The sequence below is a fragment of the Rhododendron vialii genome, chromosome 3a, assembly GCF_030253575.1.
Source record: "Rhododendron vialii isolate Sample 1 chromosome 3a, ASM3025357v1".
Classification (NCBI taxonomy): Eukaryota; Viridiplantae; Streptophyta; class Magnoliopsida; order Ericales; family Ericaceae; genus Rhododendron; species Rhododendron vialii.
The window spans coordinates 16,664,332-16,689,096 of record NC_080559.1 but is presented as its reverse complement, the minus strand read 5'-3'; the positions used below and the strand labels follow the sequence as shown (position 1 = coordinate 16,689,096).

The window sequence follows — 24,765 nt, the reverse complement described above, 5'->3', positions numbered from 1 at the left end:
AAATCAAAAACACAAATTCACAAAATAAAGTCCCACAAAATCACATATCTGGAGTAAACTATCGCAAAAACACAAATTTCCGTTTACAAAATCACATCACAGCTAAAAGAGAGAGAAAGAGAAAGGATTACAAGATCTGGAGGAATTTCAATACAAGAATCTGGAGGGATTTCCCACGGGCCATGGTTGCTTAACTTGCTTTGGTCACTGGGACGAACTCTTCGAAGTCTCCATACAAGAATCTGCATCTATTTCCTTGAAACCTTGATCTCTCAGGCACCTCTCTAGTTGCTTGTTGGTCATGAATCATGATGATTCCAATTGTTCCTCGCCCAACCACCCACATTCGAGGTCAGAGAGAGAGAGAGGTGATCGATTTGGGGGAGGAGGACTGGAGGAGGTGTGATCGATTTGGAGGAAGAGGCGTGATCGATTTGGAGGAGGCGGTGGTGTCGTGAGGAATAAGGAGGACTAGAGAAGTGTGGAACTGGACGGGTAGGGGTTTTAATTTTATTATGTTGTATATATATTTCTCGGTCGGGTCGGGTTGGTAGGAAAATTATTAAGTGAACCCGACACCAGACCGACAACAGGGAAAATTTCAGATTTCAGACCCGAATCCGACCCGAACACCCGATCAGGTCCGTCCGCTGCCTTCATTTTTCGGTCAGGTCGGGTTGTCGGGTGGATCGGATCGGTGGACAGCCCTAGTGAGGATGAGGAAACTGAACTACCAGTACCAGCAGAATCCATCATGCTGTTATAGAAAAAAATCCCTAAAATCAAATTTTGCTGTAAAAAAAAAAAAAAAAAAAACCCCTAAATCAGACAAGAGAGAGAGATGACAGACGAGAAAGAGACGAGAGATATATATTTCCTTATAGGTATATATATGCCTGTATATATATATATAGATATAGATAAAGATATATATGCGCTGATACACAACGAGAGAGAGACGAGAGACGAGAGAGATCGTCGTCTTTTTTCTGCCCTCATTCTTCTTCGTTCTTCTGTTTTTGACTTGTCCGGGGGGAATAAATAAAAAGTCCTAATTGCAGTTTTAACACCTATATTTTAAGTAATAACATTTTTAACCCCACGCGTATTCAAAACGTATCCATAACGTATCCTAGCGTATCCAAAACGTATTAGGGTACCAAAAATTAAATCTGAAAACAAGATACTCTAAAAAAAAAGTATCGGATACGTATCCGGAACGTATCCGAGCGTATCCGTATCCGATACGCGTACGGTACGTGATACGTAGCCTAAAATAGAGTATTCGTGCTTCATAGTCCACAGCTTCTATTTCCACTACATCCTCGTACTTTGCTCACACAAGTATCCCAGCTAGTGCATCTACTGCTTCCTCCTCTCCTACTTGGATAATAGATTCTAGTGCCACAGATCATATGACAGGTTGGTCATCCTTTTTTGACTCATACTCTACATGTTTTGGAGTAGCTGATGGTTCCCTATCTGCTATATCAGGGAAAGGTTCCATTCACTACTTTCTAACCATTTCTCTTTCTTCAATTCTCCATATTCCAAAATTTTCTACTAACCTTCCCTCTGTTAGTAGTCTTACCAATTCATTGAATTGCTACGTGACTTTTTGTCCTACACATTGTGTCTTTTAGGAGCTGGATACAGAGAGAATGATTGGCAGTGGTAAAGCACATGGTAATCTATACTTTTTGGAGTCTGCACCTCGTCCATCTTGTCATTGGGTCAAGCTATTGAAGCAGATACGAGTTCACCTCTTCCTTTATTGCATCAGTGGCATCGTAGATTGGGTCACCCATCTATTGGGATTTTAGAAAAACTTTTACCTACTTTAACTAAGCAATGTACCAAGAGTCAGTTTTTTAGAGAAGCTTGTAAGCAGGCTAAACACAAACACTCTTTTATGCTCCTGTTAATCAAAGAAGTGATTCCCCTTTTACGATAATCCATTCTAATGTTTGGGGTCCTTCCCCGGTTACTTGGTTTCACTTTTATTTGATTGTTACTCTCGAGTCGCTTGAGTGTATTTACTTCGTTCCAAAAATGAAGTTTTTTCATGCTTTAAATCTTTTCATCAGATGGTTCGTACTCAATTTGATACCAACATTAAAATCCTTCGTAGTGATAATGAGACTGAGTACCTTGACGGGCATTTTCGGGCATATCTTAGCGAGTATGGCATTCTTTTTCAAACAACTTGTGTTGGCACTCCACAGCAGAATGGGGTTACTGAATGCAAAAATCGTCACCTTGCTGACGTAGCCTGTTCTCTCTTGTTCACCATGAATGTCCCAAAATTTTATTGGGTCGAAGCTATTCTTACTGCAGCTTATCTTATCAATCGCATGCCATCCAGTATTCTTCAGTTTAAAATTCCACTTGAGTTTATCCCTCGTAGTTCTTCGGTCTCTTCCTTCCCACCCAAAGTTTTTGGTTGCGTGTGTTTTGTCCATACTCCTAAACATCTTGGTGGCAAGTTAGATCCCAAGGCTTGTAAATGTGTTTTCCTCGGCTATTCCCCTACCCAGAAGGGACATAAATGCTATGACCCACACTCCCGTAAACATTTTGGTTCTATGGATGTCACTTTTTGGGAACAACTTCTTTTTATCCTTTCTCCACTACATCTCTTCAAGGGGGAGAATAATATGGAGGAAGAGATGTTGACATTCCATAATCAGGATTCATGATCTTACTTCCCAATACCTTGTTATAGTGAGGGGGAGAAGGAAAACTCTATGGAAGAACCTATATTTGAAGAAAGAGCAGAACATGACATGAGTGGCCGAGATGTTGACGATAGGATTTACCCACATAGGTTGCCTAACTTGTAGAAGTTTTCTCAACGGAAAAAGGGACAGCCTGCCTGTGCGATACCACCTTGCCAATCATTATCACCTACTCCATCTTCAATTCCAGTTTCTAATTCTTCGGCTGACTCATCTGGCAATGAACCATCCCTTCTTGTTTCTGATGATCTTGATGCTCATGTTGCTCTTAGAAAGGAGTTTAAACATGTACTCAATATCCCATCTCACAGTTTGTTTCATATGATTGTTTATCCCCTTCGTATCGTACATTTGTTTCCTCTCTCTCTTCCATATCTATTCTACAGAGTTGGAAGGAAGCACTCATGATACCTAAGTGGAAAGACGTTATGGTAGAGGAGATGATAGCTTTGAAAAAGAATGGCACTTGGAAACTAATGTCTCCTCCGGAGGGAAAGAAATCAGTGGGTTGTAAATGGGTGTTCACAATAAAACATAAAGCAGATGGAACGATTGAGAGATACAAAGCGAGACTTGTTGCCAAGGGCTTTACTCAGACATACGGTATCGACAATGAGGAAACCTTCGCTGTTGTAGCAAAGATGAACTCTATTCGGACTTTGCTCTCTTGTGCTGCTATTTTGAATTGGTCTCTTCAACAATTTGATGTAAAAAATGCATTTCTTCATGGTGACTTAGAAGAAGAAGTGTACATGGATATACCACTAGGTTTCTCTTCCTCCGTTACTGAAGGGGAAGTGTGTAAATTGAGAAATGCCCTTTATGGATTAAAGCAATCACCTAGAGCTTGGTTTGACAGATTTCTCAAAGCTATGTTGAGATTTGGATACAGGCAGAGTCATGCAGATCTTACTATGTTCATCAAGGGACGTAATGAAAAGATTGCTATTCTTATTGTCTCTGTGGATGACATAATCATGCTAGACAATGATGTTGATGAAATACTCAATCTTAAAGCTCATCTTGCTCAAAGAGTTCGAGATTAAAGACTTGGGATCTTTGAGATACTTTCTTGGGATGGAGACATATGCCGTTGGAGTTGTTAGTCAATTTATGCATGAGCCACGTACAATGCACCTGCATGCAATTTACTGTATTTTGAGATATCTCAAATCAGCTCCAGGTAAAGGAATTTTGTTCTCCAATCATGGCACCTGAGGTTGGAAGCCTTTACTGATGCAAGCTAGGCTGGTTCAATGGATGATAGGCGCCCCACTTCTGGCTACTTCACATTTTTTGGTAGAAATTTGGTTGCGCCTGGGCTGGTTCAATGGATGATATGCGCTCTACTTCTGGCTACTACACCTTTTTTTGGTAGAAATTTGGTTACTTGGCGCAATAAGAAACAGTCAGTGGTAGCTAGATCAAGTGCAGAAGCTAAATATAGGGCTATGGCTCATGTCGTGTGTGACCTTTTGTGGCTCCAAACCTTTTTGAAGGATTTAAGGATCTCTGATTGTGGTCCTATGAAGCTTTATTGTGATAACAAAGCGACTATAAATATTGCTCATAATCCTATGTAGCATAATAGAATGAAGCATATAGAAATTGATTGACATTTCATAAAGGAGAAGCTGAACAAGGGTTTGATATGTATTCCGTTTGTAAGGTCTGAGGACCAGTTAGCTAGCTAATATATTTACGAAGGGGCTTGGTAGTAAGATCTTTCACCCCATTGTGTTCAAGTTGGGCTTGATAGATATCTTTGCACCAACTTGAGGGTGAGTGTTTAGGTTAGGGTTCACTTTCTTATGTATTTGTTACTTAGGGGTATATTCGTACTTTTACTCTTGTCCATATAAATATGAAGAGAGAGAAAAACATAATTTTGGGTTCTCCTTTTTCCCCAAAAGTTTATAGTATTCTCTTTCTTATTGTATACATCAGATTATTGTATACATAATATATCCTAGTACCAAGCCTAGTTTGTTAGATAGTGAGATTTCATCCCCTTTAAAAATATCAATATTAGTTGGCTTAAAACATGACATTTGATTCAATCTTACTTACAAAACTACTTCTAAAAGTCAAATATTGGTTAATAATATCTAGAAGCATTCAATTTTTTCATAAATTAAGCTAGAACACGTGTATAAATGAATTTTAACATTTGCTAGTGCTTGAAAAAAAATTCATGAGTATGGTATTCGATTCCCATTACACAATGACCGATACTCCCAACATCCTTTACTTGCGACCATTATGCTGACCGATACCGCGATTTAAGACCATGTACACCACTATTACTACGAAACGAAAGGTGACGCATGTAAAACCTGAAGTAAATGTTATCCAAAAACTACTGACGAGAAATAAAAAATGGAGGAAGACACAAACACATGAAATGGAAGGGGCAAGGGAGATGATATATAGTGGAGTCTTATGAACCATGTGTTCCAATGTTGATAGACTCCAATACATTTATGATAAACAAAAATGTATGGACTTGGGTACTGATGTGTCTAAGTGATGAGTCCTACAATCCCATGTTCAAGGACACAGGGACAAATCAAATTAATCCTTTTCTTCCACTTGAAGCTGTGATGTGTTGATGCCCTGAGGAAAGCTGTCGTGCTCATGTAGAGTTGAGGGCATGCAGAGGGGAGGCAACATGGCCTAGGCAACCACTCTGCTTACCTACACTAAGTCAAAGAAGTTATGGACACTTCCAACTCTTCAGGTGCTTCCGGCTTCCCCACACAGTCCATTATTGAGGTACTTAAAAGATATAACAGTTCTTCACATGACATGTATCTTCCACTTTGTGCAAAACTAGTGTTTTTGACTTGAGTCACTTGACACAACTCAAAGAAGCATGAGGTCACAAGTAAGCTAGAGGTGGAAATCTTTTTTAGCCAAGTGGAGGGTGCTTCTTATGCATAGAGATGCTTGTTACCAATTTACATCGTCCATACTCCATATGAGAACCTTGCTTTCCCTTTTCGAACTACACATTACCTAATATAACCCACAATTCCCTTCAAGCACTAGTCCCTATACTCGGTAGCGGACCTCCAACAAAACCGTTTAAACTCATCACGCTTATTAACTCCCAATTCTCCCTTCCAATTGGGTAAGCACATTCGACCCCAAACCACCAACAGTACTCCAATTCCTCTCTAAACTTCTCCGGAGGAAGTGGCTCTGAAATTTATCCAATCTCCTTGCAATAGAGGAAGGAATAGCAATGACAGAAAACCCTTAAAGGAGGAAAGTCAATAGAGTGCTATAACTCAAAGTTGGTCTACACCTATATACTCCTCTTCCCTATTACAAACTACGTCTTGAATCTCTTTGCCACCTTATCCAGTACTACCCTCTCTTATACTGCTTCACCTATTCATTAGGGACCACCATACCCAAATAGACGCAGCGAGTTCACAGGGGCCCAAAATCAAAGTAAGATTACACCAACCTTAATCTCACATAGCACTCTTGGCAAATTTATATGCAAACAGAAATGGCTCAAAACACAATAACACAAATCTTAACCACCTCAACTTCTTTGCCTCACAAAAGAGCAAATATAATTAGCAAAAGAAGACGAGTCATTGAAATCTGAGTGTTAGAATGCTAAGAGGAGAACAAAAACGTAATGTCTATTGCATAATGAAAAAGAGTTGCAATGAATACAAAACTAACTAGGTTAAATAGAAAAGCCCTAATTAACAGGACCAATTAAATAACCAAAACAGAGAGAACCAACACATCTTTCTCATATATTTCATACCCGCTGTTTGTTGAGTTAAAATATTTGATAATATTAAACCTAAAAATGAGTATAACAGATCAATTAGATTGCATATCAAAATATTTGTCTTTTCCCAATCACTATGTCTATTGTTAGTCAGAGTGATAGCATGTCCACATCTTCCCAGCAACTTGCACTTTTATATCATGCCTCTGTCACTACACTTCACGTCTCTCTCTCTTAAACACACCTACACACTAGCGACCAAAACCCCTCCATTTTTCCAAACTCTCTCTCTCTCTCTCTCTCTCTCTCTCTCTGTAACGACCCGCCCCAACTGACATGCTAATCATTCGCTTAACCACGTGACTCAAAAGGTTAACCTCAAGTTATTAGTAGTTGGAAGGCCTTGCTATATATATCACTTCATTTTCCAACATCTTACCGATGTGGGACAATTGCAAGATGGGTTCTCACAATCTCCCCATCTTGGCTGCAACGTCCTCGTTGCATTGGCCCAGCAACCTTCCCTTGGTGGCCATAGTGTGACACTTAGCTCTATATAGCACAATCAGTGGCCCCCACCATGTAGACCAGGGTTGTGCTCTAACACCAACTATAACGACCCACCCCAACTAACCTGCAAACCATTCGTATCAAAAGGTTAACCTCTAGTTATTAGCAGCTGGAGGGCCTTACTATATAAATCACTTCATTTTCCCACGTCTTACCGACGTGGGACAATTGCAAGCTGGGTTCTCACACTCTTATAAACACACACCTCCACACTTGCGACTGAAACCCCTCCATTTTCCACACACTCACTCTCTCTCTCTCTCTCTCTCTCTCTCTCTCTCTCTCTCTCTCTCTCTCTCTCTCTCTCTCTCTCACACACACACACACACACACACACACACTTATAATCATTTTCTTTTCATGTTAATTAGGGTTTTAAGCTCTCTGTGTCTGTTTTTTTAAAAGCAAAATCACTTAAACCCTGAAATCCCTCCCCGATTCTGCACAACCTCACTTTTCAAAACCCTATCCCTTTGTTACCCCTTTTCCTTCATCTCCTCCATTCCCCTTTCAATCTGAGATCTTGACAATGACGGCACCAACAACAACTAATAGTACCAATATGAGATCTTGACTTTTATGGCAATGGCAATAGTAATAATGCATATCTCAGTTCTTGCCTCTCACGGCAGCGGCAACAAATAAATTAGAAAAAAAAAAGTCCCTAACCATCTCTCACCCTTGGTTTGGCTGCTAAGAGAACTTCAATGTGAGAGTTGAGAGATCTATACTCGAAATGGCCCCCTCCTACCCAACCTATGCAGTACGCTTTGTACCGACCATGGACATGCCTGTTGTGCAGTACCAAAAGATATATACTTGTTATGGAGCAACGGGAGACAAAAGTTACCCAACTAAAGATCTCTAATTTGTTTTCCATTTGGTGGCTATTTTACTCTCTTAAAAGCAGAGAGGAAAAATGATGAAGTAAATGAATAACTGCTGCACACACAGGAAAGAAAGCTGAACGAGTAAATAACTAGCTGAAGTTCACGATCATTGGAAGTTCCCAAAGATATTAACAGTTATAAAGCAACAACGCAGAAGGCTAACCAATCAGACATCTGAAATCATATTAAAAAAGAAAAGGAGCTGTCACTCACGGATCTGCACGACGGATACGACAAATTTCGCAATAGAATAGAGTTGGAATTGGTGGAATGCCTTCTGAATACTCCTCTTGAATAATCACACAACAGATATGTTGGAACACAAGACACTGTGGATCTGCACACTAGAGATAGTAATTTCCAGATAAACAAAATGCAGCCATACTGAGATCAACTAAAAAGGTGCTTATCAATATAAGCAAAATTAGAAAATAAAATAGCAAATTGAACAGAAAAGAGAAATGTGAAGGAAATGATTTTCCCTTTTTTGATTAATGCACTCCACTTCTTGTCTTTTAGTGTGAAAATTACACATAAAAGTTTCACTAAAGGACAAGAAATGAAGTGCACTCATCAAAAAAGGGAGTGTGAAAATCATTAGCCAAAAGAAAACCCACATCTATGGACAATAATGAAGGTTTAGACATTTAGTAATGCACCAAACATTTCGTATTTGTACATACTACATAGTTATACACCATGAAGCAAGAGAAAAATGATCAAAAATAAGAACAAGAAAACACAGAAAACTTATTCAGAATGAAGTGAAAAAAGTTTTATTCATTCAAAATGACGGGACAGATAAATAAGTTCTAAATGAAAGTTGATCAGTGTATAGAAGCACATGCAGTGGCTCAGAAAAGCTTAGCCAGCTGCAGCGAGAAAGTGGGAGCCCATTTGTAGCACCATTAAGTATTAACTATGATGCACAGACACGGACACCGACACAGGGACATGGGAATTCTAAAAAAATGGGGACACGGACACGGCGGGGGACACGCTACGTGTATATTTATTTATATTTATTTTCAATTTTTTTCCAAGTTTAAATGGCAAAATGTGGACAAAACGAAAAAATCCATAGTTCCAACACCATTCAAAACAAGACATCCACAAGTTCAATACAATCCTATTGAAAAATTACAGTTTAACCCCTGAAAATTTTAAAAAATTACAATTTGGCCCCCAAAAGTTTTAAAAAATACAATTTGACCCCCAATTTTTTTTTAAAAAAACTGCACTTTGACCCCCGCCGTGTCCCCATCGGTGTCCCTGCCGTGTTCCTAACCATGTCCCCCCGTGTCCCTCTCAAAAATTTAATTTAAATTATGAGACCGTGTCCGACACTGCAAAACGTCGACCTCTGGAGGTGTCAGTGCTTCATAGAGTATTATATTAGTCTATTAGATCAGATATGCTGAACTCTGATCCAAGGTTTGGAAGAAGCCTCTTTGGGTGATATCAACTTGGGTAGGCCAATATTTGGCCACTTATGACCCTGACCAAGTTTGCTCATCAGCTTCATTATAAATATTTTGACCAACAGAAGCAACAAACTAGTCCATTTCTCCAAATCATGTCAACTTCCAATACTTCCCATATGAAACATTCCGCTCAAAATGTTACACGACGGATCACCACCTACCATTTGTTGTTCATGAAACAATTCAAGTTGATTGTTATGGACATATGGTTCTCAAGATTTGCAAATTGAGCAAACGACGTTAATAATATTTCATGTGGTAAACATGCTTAATGAACATTTTATGGACAACACTCCAAGTACCCCAGAAAAATGCTACAATCTATAAATCAGCAGTACATGCATGGTATACGGGATACGGTATGCTTGGATATGGATACGCCAAATGAGCCTTCACTCTATGGTAGGACTCATATATCTATAAGCATCCTATCGTAAAACTAATGTTGTCGAATTCAATTCGACAATAATGGCATCAACTTTTGGTAATCACTCATACTATTGCTTTTTGTTTCCTACGCGGCTCCAAAAAGGAGCATGGCTTTCTTCATTCATGGTTGTCTCAACTCCACTCATTGAACTTAAACTTCCTGAATCATGAACTCTCCTCTCTTTTTTTGGCGGTGGGGGTGGGCGCGAAGGGGGGTACTTAATGTTTAAATTAGTTCTTTGCAATACTCAATTTAGCAAGACATAGCAAATAACGAATAAATGCCAGATTTTTAAAAAGTAGAGATTAAATTCTTTACACTGCCGGTGTAAACATTTGTTTCCTCCAAATCAATTACATTGCGCCACGTTGCCATGTTCTATTAATTGGGTCCACTGTTTTGCAACGTGGCGCAATGTAAAGAATTTATTCTCTAAAAAGTAACCTTGGATTGAAAGAAAAACACTACTTGTTAATAACATGCATTTCGTACCTGAAGAATACCCAAGACACACCGCCCCACGTAATCAAGGCGTTACAGTAATTGAATGATAAGCATGGTCCCGCTCCTATGCCAGGTACTCACACGTCAACATTTAAGTACCTGCCCTTCATAGGCTACAACTAAACCCAACCTGCCCACCCCAAACCAACCTCAGCCTATACCTATGTAGTTGTTAGACATATTTGAGGTCACCCTCTCCTTGTCTTGGTTTAGAAAACAATGCAAGAATTAGTTATATGCAGGAAGGAAACTAAATGACAAATGCCCAACCAAAAGCAAAAGAACTTGTTATAACCTGAATCATGTACTCAGTTGACAAGGAACTACCACATGGGCATCGAATCTTCTTCTCTGAATATAAAAGATCTGCAACTTCTTCTTTCGGCTCCGTGTCATTGATTTCCGAAGAATTCTCTCCATTAGTTGATGCAGAAGTCGCCCCTGCAAACGGCAGTTTTCTGGGAAAAGACAGCAAAATTAACGCATAGTCTATAGGTGACAAAAATTACACTTAGACTGCACAACAAAATTGAAGGAAATGGGAATACACTGTGATGGGTAAACACGTAAAGAATATCAATCACCAAAAACCACTTTCACAATATCTGTCTGTAAAGAATAAAAGATAAATTACTACATACATCATACTGGCACGTTTTTGGATGTGAAATCAGAATATACAACCTGTATGCATCGTCTATTATGTCCGCCACTCCTTCTTTCCCAATAACTTTTTTCTTTGCCAAACCACGTACATTCGATGCTGCACAAAGTTAAGAAGACCAAAAAAATTAATTCATAGCTGATATGGTCCAGAACAAGGTGTAAACCTCAACAGTTAATCCATCGAACACAACCACCTTCTCTTACAGTATAATGAAAACAGAAGAGTTAAAAGCGCAGTGTAGACTACTAGACTCAATGAAGAAAATAAAATGGAGATGAGGACGGAAATCAAACGAATGGTGTCCACAATCAATGCCTTAACATGCAGCATGTATGAGTGCCCTATACAAATCTAGCAACATAAGAACTAAATTACCTTATGCGCAAGTTCCATAGGGAAGTAGGAATACTTAATCTGCAGTAACAAAATAGCTTGATGTCACAAGACTTCAAGCCAACAACATAATAGAGTAGTCATCCTGGTTGAACTCCAAACCCAAATGTGGGTGAAGCAGACATCAAGGGCAGCACGATTAAGGGGGCCAATATTCAAGAATGTACAGACAAAAATTGCGGTTAAATATTTGCCCATTGGATTCAACTTCAAAGGAGACGGACCTGGTGAGAGCAACTAGTCTCCACCAAGAAGTAAATTGTTTTCCAGAAAGCTTATGGCCATTTTTAGCTCCATGCAAAGATAAAAGATAAATGAAGGATCTTTCTGAAGTGCCTTAGCATTCATAGTTCACACAATGAAATGTCCACTTCAATGGAAACATCTGCATTCGATGAGAAACCAAATGGAACAAAATAGTCATTTGAAGAGTCAGGCTTCTCTCTGGTCCTCTCAGAGGACTGGACATGATAGTCTTGGCTGTCGGACCTGTGGTGGATCATCTTGATGATCCTATCCTGATGTGTAGATTGTCCATGGAAAATCACTTTAATTAGGCTTTAGCCATCTAATAATCACATTTTTACCATCCGTTCATTTAGTTCAAGACAATCAAAGACAAATATGATTCGATCAGGCCCTTGTAGATATAGGATCAACTTGATTTTTTCCCTAAATGAGTTACACAATAAGCAACTCGGATCATCAAAATGGGACCCATGATAGGCCAAACGGCCCACGCTGTCCCGTCCAGTCTAGTCCTCAGGACTAGAGGGAAGTTTCGTCCTAAATTGTGTCATATTTTTATCAAAAAACCGAATACTAGAAATATCTTATTTGGAATTTCAATAATGTTCAAGAATCCACTTGCAATATCTAAAGGGCTAATCTATTAAGCTTTATTTCTACAGCGAAATGACAAGAGTACCGACAGTTTTATACCGATGGGGTACCGACGGCCCCACAGGGCCCGCTATGGGCTCCACACAGATGATCTGAGCCGTTCAATAAATTTAAAAAAAAAAAACCTGAATGGGCCCGTGAAAAATCAGCTCTATCCGATTTGTGAAGGTGCTCAATCCAATCTTCCATACCTACACATATCAAATTGAGCTAATTTTTAACGGGCCCATTCGAGTTTTTTTTTAATTATTGAACGGCTCGAATCATCCGTGCGGGACCCTTAGCTGGCCCCACAGGGCCATCGGTACCCATCAGTATAAAACCTGTCAGTACCACTAGCAGTCCTCATTTCTAGCATAACTTATTTTCATTCTGTATATATCTATTTAGGATTTACAAATTGTGGGTCATGTATTACTCCGCACCAAACATAAAATTCGCTCCAACTGAAATTCCTAGAACACAAACTACAGTAACTTTATCTCTTTTCAAATCAACTCGAGAACCAATCAATAAACAATGGCAACTCATTGTTACTTCGGGGACATTCGATAAAGTTGGAACGAAACAATGACAACTTATTTTGACATCAGCATCAATATATCATATATCAGCATCTTGTGATCCAATATTTCCATGAGATTAAAGATAAAAACATTCTGTCTACAAATATGTTGCACAATTTATCACAACTGCACACTGACCATGGACATGCTACATGCATTCAAATTAAAATTCTCATGGGACTAAGGTTGAAAGATATCAAGATATTACTAAGTGCAAATTCCACCTCTGCAATTACTAAAAACAAAACTTCAGCTTTTTAGCCTTGAAACTAATGGCCTACAACTTCTTAGCAGCAAGTGGTCTTGTTAGCTCCTAAAGAATGAATAAGCTTTTGATTTTATGCCAACAGGGACCATTGATCAAGATAGAATTCAACCATAATATATGTATCCCATCTCCCCATCATCACCCAAACAAATGCACAAGTGTATTTCAGCCTCTCAGGTTGAGTAATACAAGCAACTTCCTTTTAATTTCCCTTCAGTATAGAAGGATTTATTCCTAGAAGTTTGAGCCACGTAGAATTCCAAGTCCTCTAGAAAAAACAATTGGGTACGTAGTTTTGTTAGTCTATTTTTGTGCATTGGATGTTCATATAGCTACATTTCTCAAAATATGGTACATATTCATCGTCATAGAAGTTTCTTACTCCTAAGTAAAGCATTGCAAACGCGGAATTCAAAATATATAGATAGTTGTACCATTAAGTCTTCGAGATATTAAGTAAAAAGGTTAAGCTAAATAGAAAGTGATCCATGAATGTGGTATGCTAATGGATAAATAACAAATAAAAAAGAGAATGAAAACCAATATAAGCAAAATACCAAGGATCCAAACAACTTACCTTCGTCAGAAAGCAAGTCTAATATTCTGTCCATAAGATCCTACAAAAACAAAAAAACTCGATCTCACACGTATAGAAAAAGGGAGGGGGGAGGGGAGGGAATCATCATAGTCAACTAGAATACAATAAAAAGAAAAACTACTTTCAAATGCAGAGAGATACTCGATCGACCATAATGACGAGTCCAACTCCCTTATTATGTTCAACAACCCTTATGGGACAACACTAATACCATAGGGATTGCCAACATGTACATACTAAAGCAGCAACAATCCATCAATAATTGCCACCATAACCCCAACATTATCTAATAATCCATTAATGCCGGCAAACATACACTAACAATCACAAGGGACCCCATTAAAATCAATGTCACATGCCTTTGCGTAGTTTAAAAAGGGAAAAAGGTCTTTGCCCATTTGCAGATGCTATTCCACTCGATCCAACCTTTTTGGGGGTAAGGGTCGGGTTTCTCGGCCTGGTCACTCCGTTGAGTTCTCAATCGCAGTAGTCTCAACCCCCCTTACCAAAACCGTCTTATGAACATCAGGTGCCATTTCAGCTAACTCCCGCAGGAAGTTCCCTTTTTTCTCTGATTGCAGAAAATACTGAAACAAAAGGACTAAAGGGCAAGAGTTGGCAGTTCAAACCTGTTGTAAGACTATCATGGCTACCTAACAGTTGTACTATAATTGGAGCACAAAAAATTTAGGACCATTAAGTAACAAGGATATAACAGAAAATACAAAAGAGGAATTGTGATTGCAACTGAACTGAGTACAGCATATGTATAACAGCTTACCTGTTTCTTCCCTTGCTTTGAAACACCAAGCCGTGTGAGGACATCCTTAAGTTCTTTTATTCGAAAATGCAACAACTTTTTCTGAAAGACGAGCTTTAAACTAATCACAAAATTGAAGACCATTTTTTCAAAACAGAAAATTCAAGATATAAAAAAACAGAATATAACCTCAAAAACATTCAGGAAGAAAATTGGGTGAAAAACTTAATGCCATTTGCTTCAAAACAAAATCTTAAATCAAGTAAAAAAATTCTAGTTAGGAAATAAACATAAAACTTAAGAAATTAAACAATCGTCACTCTCACACAAGTAAATGTATGAAAAGTTGCTCAAAGAAATGAAGTTTTTTTTTTTCACATGCCCGACTGGCACAATGTATTAGTACTAAATAAAAGGTTTTGAAATTATAGTTCTATGATCAAAAGGAGATATATTCATCCACACACCCCATGACATATGCTAATATGTTGAAAATGTGATGAAACGTGCTCCTAATGCCTACTTCTCCATAACTTTCAAGCAACATGCAAATGATCTGTAACAGGATTCAACTGAAACCAGACAAACATGAAAACAGAGAGGAGAAAACTGATCTGTATTATTGATGATAGAAGATTACAAGCCTGAGTATATATAACCCTTGAAATGATACACAAATGGTAAGTCTAATCAAGCCTTATCTATGCCCTAAATAGTACGTTATGATTACGCCTAATCTTTGCCATAAATAGCTACAATTTGATTACAATATGATACACAAAGATACATTCCATTCACACACCCCCTCAAACACAGGATGCAAGGGCGGAGAGCATTGAGATTTTGCCAAGGAGGAAGCGAAACTGGGTTGCAGTGTGGGTCTTCGTGAAGAAGTCAGCCAACTGCAACGTGGAGGGAACAAAGGGTAAAATAATGGTGGCGGACTGAAGATGCTGACGAACAAAATGGCAGTTGATTTCGATGTGCTTTGTACGTTCATGGAAGACCGAGTTGTGAGCTATCTGAATATCACTCTTACTATCACAATACAAGGGCGTAGGAGAGGAGAGAGAAACACCCATATCCGAGAGGAGCCAGCAAAGCCAAACTATTTCTGAGGTAGCATGAGCCATAGCACAATATTCGGCTTCAGCAGTGGATTGAGCAACAACAGATTGCTTTTTGCTTTTCCAAGAGATTAGGGAATCACCAAAAAAACCCAAGAGCCAGAGGTTGATTTGTGGTCACTAATATCGCCTGCCCAATCAACATCAGCGTAAGCTTGAAGAGTCAAACTGGATGTAGAAGAGAGCAGAAGACACTGATGGAGAGTACCAAAAACATAACGCAGAATGCGTAACAGGGTGACTCAATGGGTAGGAGCAGAAACATATTGACTCACAATATGAACAGCATGGGCAATGTCTGGCTGAGTCATGGTAAGATAAACTAAGCAGACACCGACTCACGATATTCAGTAGGATCCTCTAGAGGAACACATCCAAAGGAGAGAACTTGGCATGGAGCTCAAGAGGAGTGTCAAAGGTATTGTTATCTGTGAGACGAGCATGGTGGAGAGTATCAGTAGCGGACTTGAACAGGCCCAGAAGGAACCCTTTAGGGGAAGAAGCAATCTCAATGCAAAGAAAATACCGAAGACGGCCCAAGTCTTTCATTTCAAACTCACGAAAGAGATGACATTTCACGTCATCAATAGCAGCAGAATCAGAGCCAATGATGATCATATCATCAACGTATAACAATAGAAGAACCAGACCGTGAGTGGTGCGCCAAAGAAAGAGAGCAGAGTCGTGCATACTAGGCTGAAAACCAATCTTAAGAACCACATCCTGAAAATAGTCATACCAAGCACGAGGAGACTATTTCAAACCATAGAGAGCACGGTGTAGGCAGCAAACAAGACCAGAAGGATGAGAGAAAGCCAGGAGAAGGACGCATATTAACCTCTCCAGAAAGGTACCCGTTAAGAAACGCATTCTTCACATCTAACTGATAAAGAGGGCAATGATGCACAGCATCAACAAATATCAAAGTGCTAACAGTAGTCATTTTGGCGACAAGTGCAAAGGTCTCCTCATAATCAATCCCATACTCCTGAGAAAACCCCTTAGCAACTAAGCGGACTTTATAGCGTCCCAAAGAGTCAAAAGAATGAGTTTTCACCTTGTACACCCATTTGCAACCAATAAGATTCTTACCCTCCGGTAGTGGAACCAACTCCAAGTGTGATTTTGAGCAAGAGTAGTAAGTTCAGCATTCATGGCTTCCACCCAATTGTGATCATTAAAGGCTTCTTTAAAAGATCTAAGCTCGAAGCAAGTGTGAATCCGAGAAAGAAAAGATTGATAAGAAGAGGAAAAACAAGTATGAGAAAAACCAAATTTTACAGGTGGATGACGATTTTCCCAAACAGGATACCAGCGAGGAGGTGAATTAGGAGCTTCCGAAGCAGGTTAGGAGGCAAAAGAGCTGGAAGGCAGAGGCGGAGAAGTCACACGGCGGGAGTAGACTTGAGGGAATGGGGGGATAGGGACCCAGCGAGGAAGGGATGAGGAGGCGGTAGGACGATCAAATACCTCAATGGTGGAGCGAAGAGGGGCTGAAGAAGCTATAGGAATATAGGATACCTCAAGAGTGAAAGTATATTCCTCCGGCGGCACATCCATAGGGAAGGGATCAATATGAATCAGATCCTCTTTGGCCACAGGAGCAGCTTTGAGAGGAAGAGGGAAATAAGGTAAACGCTCTGACGAATGGGATTTTGGATTTGGATTTATAGGTAATGAGTGTAGAGAGAAATAGAGTAATGATTGGAAATAGAGGTAATGATTGGAGAGAGATAGAGAGAAAAATGAGAGTAATGATTGGAGGAAAATAGGATAATGATTAGAATCCAAAATCCAAAACCCTTAAATGAACAGGGTCTTTAAGAATGTGACATGCCGTGATACATATAGCTTCTTTGTCACCGGATCATAACACTGATAACCCTTTTGATTAATGTCATACCCCAAGAAGACACAGACGGCACATCGGGCACTGAGCTTAGTGCGATACTTCTTAGGGAGGAGGACAAAACAGGTAGAACCAAACACATGGAGGAGAGAATAATTAGGAAGTTGACCATAGAGTCGCTCGTAAGGAGAAATAGAAGGGGAGTGGGCATCCGATTCAGAAGATAAGCTGCTATGAAGATGGCTTCTCCCCAGAATACAGAAGGAACTGAAGATGACAATAAGAGAGACCGAGCGGTGTTAAGAAGGTGATAGTGCAAGAGGATTGATGAATAGTCTCATGTGTGTCTAAAAATGTTGTAAACTCAGAAAGAGAGTACTCCTCACCCAAGTCAGAACGAAGGATTTTAATAGATGCGGAAAACTAGGTTTGAACCATGGCATGAAAAGTTTAATAAATTTTAAAGAAATCAGACTTGTACGTCATCAAATAAACCCATGTATACCTACTATAATCATCAACAAACGAAACATAATAAACAAAACCAACTTTTGTTGCAACTGGCGATGGACCCCATAAATCTGTATGAACAAGCTGAAAAGGAGATGAAGAAACAGAAGTATTTTTATTAAACGGTAATGCAGACATTTTTGAAAGTTTGCAACCACTGCATTCAGAAATGTCACTGATAGAAACTTAGCTAAAAGTTTAAGACGCTCACTAGACAAATGTCCTAATCTAGAATGCCAAAGATAAAAAGGAGACGACTTTTGATCTAAATGGAAAGACAATGCAGCGGTGGGAGATGACTTGGTCTGGATGTGTAATCTTTCCAAGGTATAGAGGTCACCAACTCTACGGCCTGTCCCAATCTGCTTCTTGGACTCCCGATCATGAACAACACAACCAGAGGAAGAAAACACAACATCAAAACCAGAGTCAGATAGCTGGATAATTGAAAGAAGGCTTAATGTTAACTGAGGAACATAAAAGACATTAGAAATAGACAATGAAGTCGACTGGGTGGAACCAATGGAAACAACATGCATGGGTGATCCACTTGCGGTGGCAACACTAATAGGAGAGGTGTGGGAGGGACACATTTACCAAGAAGAGAGGAATTAGGAGTCATATGATTTTAACAACCAGAATCAAAAATCCAAGTGGTCGGTAATATACCTGTGACATCTGAACCACGCAAACTTGAGTGGGTAGAAGACATGGCAAAAGCTTGGGAAGGATTCCCCTGGATGGCTTCCATGAAAGCCTTATACTGCTAATACTGCTCAAACATGGGAGGAAAAGGAACAACGCCAGAGGTAGGAGCTACTAAGGCTGCAGGAGGGTGATAAGGCCGATGTGATGTCCGAGGAACTCAAGGGCCACTTGAATGAAAATTATTTCAGCCCTTAGGCTGAACACGCTTAGGGCATGCATACTTCCAATGCCCTTTCTGATGACAATAGTTGCACTCATCCGTGGGAATATGAGGTCGAGGCTTGCCCGGAATCTGAGTAAGATGGGATGCCGGAGTGGGTAAAAGTGGTGCCGAGTACTGAATAAGCGGAGCAGGTTGAGCAACAAATATAGACTGTGAGGGAGATATTATAGTAGCCACATTGAACCTCGTTTCTTCAGCAATAAGTTCATGACCGGCACCATCCACAAAAGGTAAAGGAGAGAGATGCAGAATCGCCCCATAAAGAGGCTCAAATTGGGCTCGAAGAGCCATGAGGAACTGAACTAGCCTCTTAACTATCAAGAGCGTGCAAGTATGATGGTTCCATAAGAGCTAACTGATCCCAATAGCTAGTCATCTCATTATAAAACTCTTGAATAGATTTGTCACCTTGACTAGCATGGCGGATTGACAACTCAAGCTCATACTCCTTAGCAGTGTTTAAAATGGCGAAAGGCGCACCGAGGCGCAACGGTCCCCTGGGGCTTTAGCGCGAGGCGCGGCACGCGCTTTATTGACGCGAAGCGCAAATTTTTTTTTTCTTTGCAACGAGGCAAATTTTATTAGAATAAGTTTTCAACACAAACACTTGTAAAACTTTCAAATGTCATAAAACATAACATGTCAATGGTTAAACGAAAGTACCAAACACTAAACATAACATATCACCCATGAAAAGCTTACATAATAATGTTTAGCTCTAGTGACATAACATAAGGATTAAAGGCTATAAAATCTAAAGGCATACAGAGACGTGGAAGAGACAGAAACTTCGATTTTCTACAGTTTAACTAATTTGAAAATTTGATTTTCTGTTATGGAAGGAATAAAAAAATAAAAAAAAACAAAAAAAACAAAGATGTGGGAGAAGAAGAAGAAGAGGAAGGAGAAGAAAAAAAAAATAGAGACGCGAGAAGAAGAAGAAGAAAAAAAACCAGAGACGCGAGAAGAAGAAGAAGAAGCAAAAAAAAAAAAACAGAGACGTGATGAGAAGAAGAAGAAGAAAAAAAAAAAAAAGAACAGGGACGTGAGAAGAAGAAGGAGGAAGAGGTGGAGGAGGAGGAGCTTACCTGGAGCTGCTATCTCTCGATCGAACAGGAGGAGAAGCAAAGGAGCAAAAGCAGCTGTCGTTAAAGCTGCTCTGCTGGGTATGATCGATTAGGGTTGAAATCGACTTAAAAGAAAGAATTATTCAGTGCATTGCGAACATGTTATGTATGGATGAGAGCCGTCAGATCTGATTTTTGGCTCACAGACGAAAAGCGCGCGCCTCAGCGCTTTGCGCCATGGCGCGCGCTTCAGCGCCTTTCGCACACCTTAGGGTTCCGCGCTATAGCCCACATCTTCGAAGCGCATGCCAAGCGCTTCGCTGCGCTTTGCGCGATTTTTAAAACACTGCTCCTTAGCAAAATTGGACTCAAGATACATCCCTTTCAAATAATCCCAAACTTTCTTTGCTGTACCATACTTCGAAAAATTCATACCTATACTTGGTTTTGAAGAATTATGAAACCAAGTCAGAATACGTGCATTTTCCCTCTCCCATTTGGCTAGGGCAGTTGCATAATCTTCGGCTTTCAGATCAACGGGTTTCACAGTGGAACCAGTAATATGTCCCCACATGCTTTGACCGGTTATAAAAATTTTCATAACAGTTGACCAATAAGAATAATTAGTGCCAGTCAACCGAACACTAATACCCAGCATTTTATCCTCCGACATGATGCTAACAGAGAAAAAACAGAATACTAGTACTAGAGTACCAGATAAGCAGAGCTGAGAGCACCTAAGAGGAAGAAGAGGCCTAGAGATCTCCGGCGAGGCTGTATAGCGTCGGAAAAAACAATCAGAGGTCATGCAAAAGGTTCTCAGAACCCAACAGAGAGGCACAGAGACAGATCTGTGCAAGAAAACGCAGAACAGGGGTTCCTCAAGCAAAACAGAGAAGTGCCGGCGGTTGGAAGGGCTCACCGGTGGTCGGCAAGTGCGAGAGGGGTGCCGGCGAGGGTCGTTGGTGGTCGCCGGAGGCGGACAGAGCTCCGGTGAGGTTCAGCGGAGACTGGATGGGCCAAACAAAGTACCAATCTGTGTGAGACTGGTTCGTTGGAGCTGTTACAAAGGTCGCCGGAGCTGCTACAGTGCTGGCAGGTGCTGGTGGAGGTCGTCGGAGTATGGGTAGGTTGCCGGAGGTTGGAGAGGGATGGGTGTCGACTTTGAGGATAGAAGAGAGAGGGAACTACGGTAGCTGACAGATGGGGATAGAGGTTTGAGGATAGAAGACTAATCAAAAAGCAAGGTTAGGGTTTTGGAACCTGCTCTAATACCATGAAACCAAACAAACATGAAAACAGAGAGGAGAAAACTGGTCTGTATTATTGCTGATAGAAGACTACAAGGCTGGGTATATAACCCTTGAAATGATACACAAATGGTAAGTCTAATCAAGCCTAATCTATGCCCTCAATAGTACGATATGATTACGCCTAATCTTTGCCATAAATAGCTACGATTTGATTACAACATGATACACCAAGATACATTCCATTCACATCTACAACATGTCAACTAGAGAAGAACAAATAATCATCCTACAATCTACACTAAATGAATATTCTTCTTTTTTGTAAATGTCTAGGAGATTATACACAAGTATTGTAAGAATTACGTCAGGGTGGACAGTAATCCATTCATAAAGTCCATCCCCACAAGTCCAACAACTGAACAAAGGCAAACCAATACAAGTAAGAGTCCCATAACAGAGAAGAAACAAACTGCGAAACAAATTCCTTATGGTTGAATAATCAATCTGTTTTTTCACAAGAATTGATCCTTGACCTCTCAACCAGGAGTGTACGAGATTAGCCAGCTGGTTTAAGCTAAATAATCCTCAACACACATCAAATTCCAAAACAAAAAATTCCATAACTAAACCAAAGGGGAAAAAAAAAAGACTGAAAAACAAAAATGGAGGTAGAGTAACGAACCTTACAAGAAGCAATTAAATCCATATTCTCTCAATCACTGCAAGGTTTAGATTGTGTACGTAGAAATCAAACGACCCTGAAACAAAATGTAGGTTTCGGCACTTAATAATCAATCGTTAAGTGCCCTAGGGGCATTGCCAAGTGGTGCACCTTTGAGGTGCGAATAGGGAAGGGAGAGTTGGGGCATCACTTGGCAATGTCCCGGGTTGTTGAATAATTTTACCCAAACAACCCCACCATAGAAAGAAACTTCAATATAAAATCCCCCATTTCTTCTGTAAGAAAAAGCCCAAAGCGAGAACCAGACGAAGAAACTAAAATTGGGAAAGAAACTACAAGAAGAAACTGGGCTCACAGTCTTCCCGATCAATGCAAGTATAGATTGTGTGCATGTAAATTCAAATGACCCAATAACAAGACGTGGGTAATGAACACACAATCAGTAGAAAACCTTGAATTGAAGTCCCCCAATCAGTAGAAATCACGGAGCAATAAATAGATGGAGAAACAACAACTGGAAACTGGACTCACACACGAAAACGCAGTGAAAGCAAGGGGCACGAGATTGTACGTAGGTGTGGACGAACAACTGTTAGTATAATCTTACGGGGTCGCAGTCTCTGGTGACGAAAGAGCTCTACTGGATTTTGACGCCCCACCAATTTCAGTGTGGCGGACATCAAGAATGTCGCTCCACTTCGACTACGAATCTTTTTCACGTCCGGATAAATCAATCAATACACCCAGCAGCCGATTGTATGCGGGATAAGTTTTAGAGGATTAATGCCTTAATCTCTTTTATTTTCAAAAAGAATTTTTCAAAAAATACTCCTCCTATTTTTAATATTTCTCTCTCTATCTCTCTCCACTTATTACCCCTACTATTTTTCAAAAAACAATTCAAAACACAAACCAAACAAAGCATAAATATAGAAAGTGAATAAAATAATAGAGTATATTATTCATGAATGTTGTATTTATATTGATGTGATTTTTATGAAGAGAGTGGATAAAATAATAGTACACAGAATTTTTTCATGGGGTGTTCAAAAAAAAACTTACAGTATACTATCAAGTATTTTAAATGTTGCTCATCGCTAATTAGGCAATGACCCACCACCAAGCACCAAGATCGCCTAGGCGTGACCGAGCAATTTGGCCTTTTTTAAAAATATTTTCAAAAAAAATCAAAAGATTATTTTTAAGGCAATATAGGCTGAAACAAAAAATTAAAAGAGACTAATACTGTTTATATACTAAAAATTATATGCTTCAATTTTCAATCTATTTGAACCGATACGAATATCTTATTTTTATGATCATTTTATCTAAAGGGTCATAATTAATATTTGCCTATAAGGCTTTCATAATTAAGTATATGCTCTTCATTTGGTTCTACGCCTCTCTTAGGGCTCTCCTAAAGCAAATAAATAATAAGATCTTCACACCTATTCAAACGGATTAAAAATTAGATAACTTAATTTTTTAGACTGTTTATATATTAAGAAGTATGATAATATATATATATATATAAAGTCTCAAATAAAGAGCATAAAGAGCCGTAATTGTGTTCAAAATTTTGTGAACTAGGTGGTCATTGATGTATGGACCGGGTGTTCAAACTATTTCAAAACATGGGTTACCCTAAAATTTCTATATGTATTATAGCAATTTTTTATATTTTTTTGGGAGGTCATGTGACCACTGTGGCGCCACCACTGAGTGCAGAACATATTGCCGCAAGGGTTAAAAAATACCATTCGCCCCTCCCTCCTGTAATATTACCATCATTAGATTTTGTATCCCTCGAATACTTGTGGTTGAAAGTTTCTCTCTTTGAGGTATGAATATTCTTCCATTAATCAAGCATGTCTTTCTATCTAATCTATGCTTGATGAAACCAATGGAAATTGTGGATTGAGGTTGGTTTCTGAACAGAGATATTCATGCTTTAGAAGTTGAGCTGTAGTGCATAAGGATGAGGATATGAAGGCACAAGTTCATGAAGAACATCTAATCTTTGACTTCGGACCTGATGCACTACTACTATCAAGTGGTTCTGCTGGAAGTCTTGATTGGAACCTAATCAATCAAACTGTTGTCATTCTAATCCCCCATGGAGAGTTAAGGACAATCAATCTTGGTAAGGGCTGGCCAGAGAGGAGTCCACTTATACCTTGTTGCCTACAACACTCATTTCCTTCGGTTTTCATCAGTAGTCTCATCCCTGAACAACTAAATTTTCATGAATTATAATAAAACATGAGCACATAAAGTATTAGAGGGCTTCGAAGTTTCTCTAACTCATCCAACCTCTTGAGAAGAGAGGGAAGAGGGATCTCGTGCCTTGGACTTACGCCTGCGCTTGTTACTGGGCTAGGCAATGCACAGGTCAATGGATGAATAAGTCTTGATACTTTATTACATTTACTTTACCCCAACAAGTATATACGTAACTATATGAGATATCAGTATCTTCATTCTTGAGTGCTTTTTTTCTGCCGCCAACTCCTCGTGGTCCGGGGGTTGACCGCACAGCTCCTCTCTTCTCGACAAATAGTTTAGAGGTTTCAAAATTTGAAAGTTAGCCTTAGGGATCTGACAATGCCGAGTGGAAGGGCCATCGCTCAACAGATAAAAGTCCATGGTTTCAGTAATATTAGTAGATGGGCAAGCATGGGTCGATATGTGACTGTAACTGGGCTAAGCATGTCATGCCACGAGATGTGGTTCTCACTAGTTTCGCAAGGTGAATTTAAATGTTGTTACATTGGTTTTTCAATTGATATTTCATTCAATGGTGGAGTTGACAGAGATC

At 39.6% G+C, this 24,765-nt stretch overlaps 1 protein-coding gene across 4 annotated transcripts in view; it reads right to left on the bottom strand.

The window, feature by feature from the left end:
• Positions 1 to 22,642, bottom strand: part of LOC131318746 (E3 SUMO-protein ligase SIZ1-like) — a 46,825-nt gene extending 24,183 nt beyond the window's left edge. For all 4 annotated transcript variants that reach the window (XM_058348697.1, XM_058348699.1, XM_058348698.1 and 1 more), the window contains exons 1-7: positions 22,479 to 22,642; positions 21,948 to 22,023; positions 14,550 to 14,630; positions 13,748 to 13,787; positions 11,058 to 11,136; positions 10,669 to 10,831; positions 8,169 to 8,299 (exon numbers count right to left, since the gene is read on the bottom strand). In XM_058348697.1, coding sequence (XP_058204680.1) covers positions 8,169 to 8,299; positions 10,669 to 10,831; positions 11,058 to 11,136; positions 13,748 to 13,787; positions 14,550 to 14,630; positions 21,948 to 21,971 — 518 coding nt within the window. In that variant the 5' untranslated portion in view covers positions 21,972 to 22,023; positions 22,479 to 22,642. The remainder of the gene's footprint in view (positions 1 to 8,168; positions 8,300 to 10,668; positions 10,832 to 11,057; positions 11,137 to 13,747; positions 13,788 to 14,549; positions 14,631 to 21,947; positions 22,024 to 22,478) is intronic.
• Between the last annotated feature and the right edge of the window lie 2,123 nt (positions 22,643 to 24,765).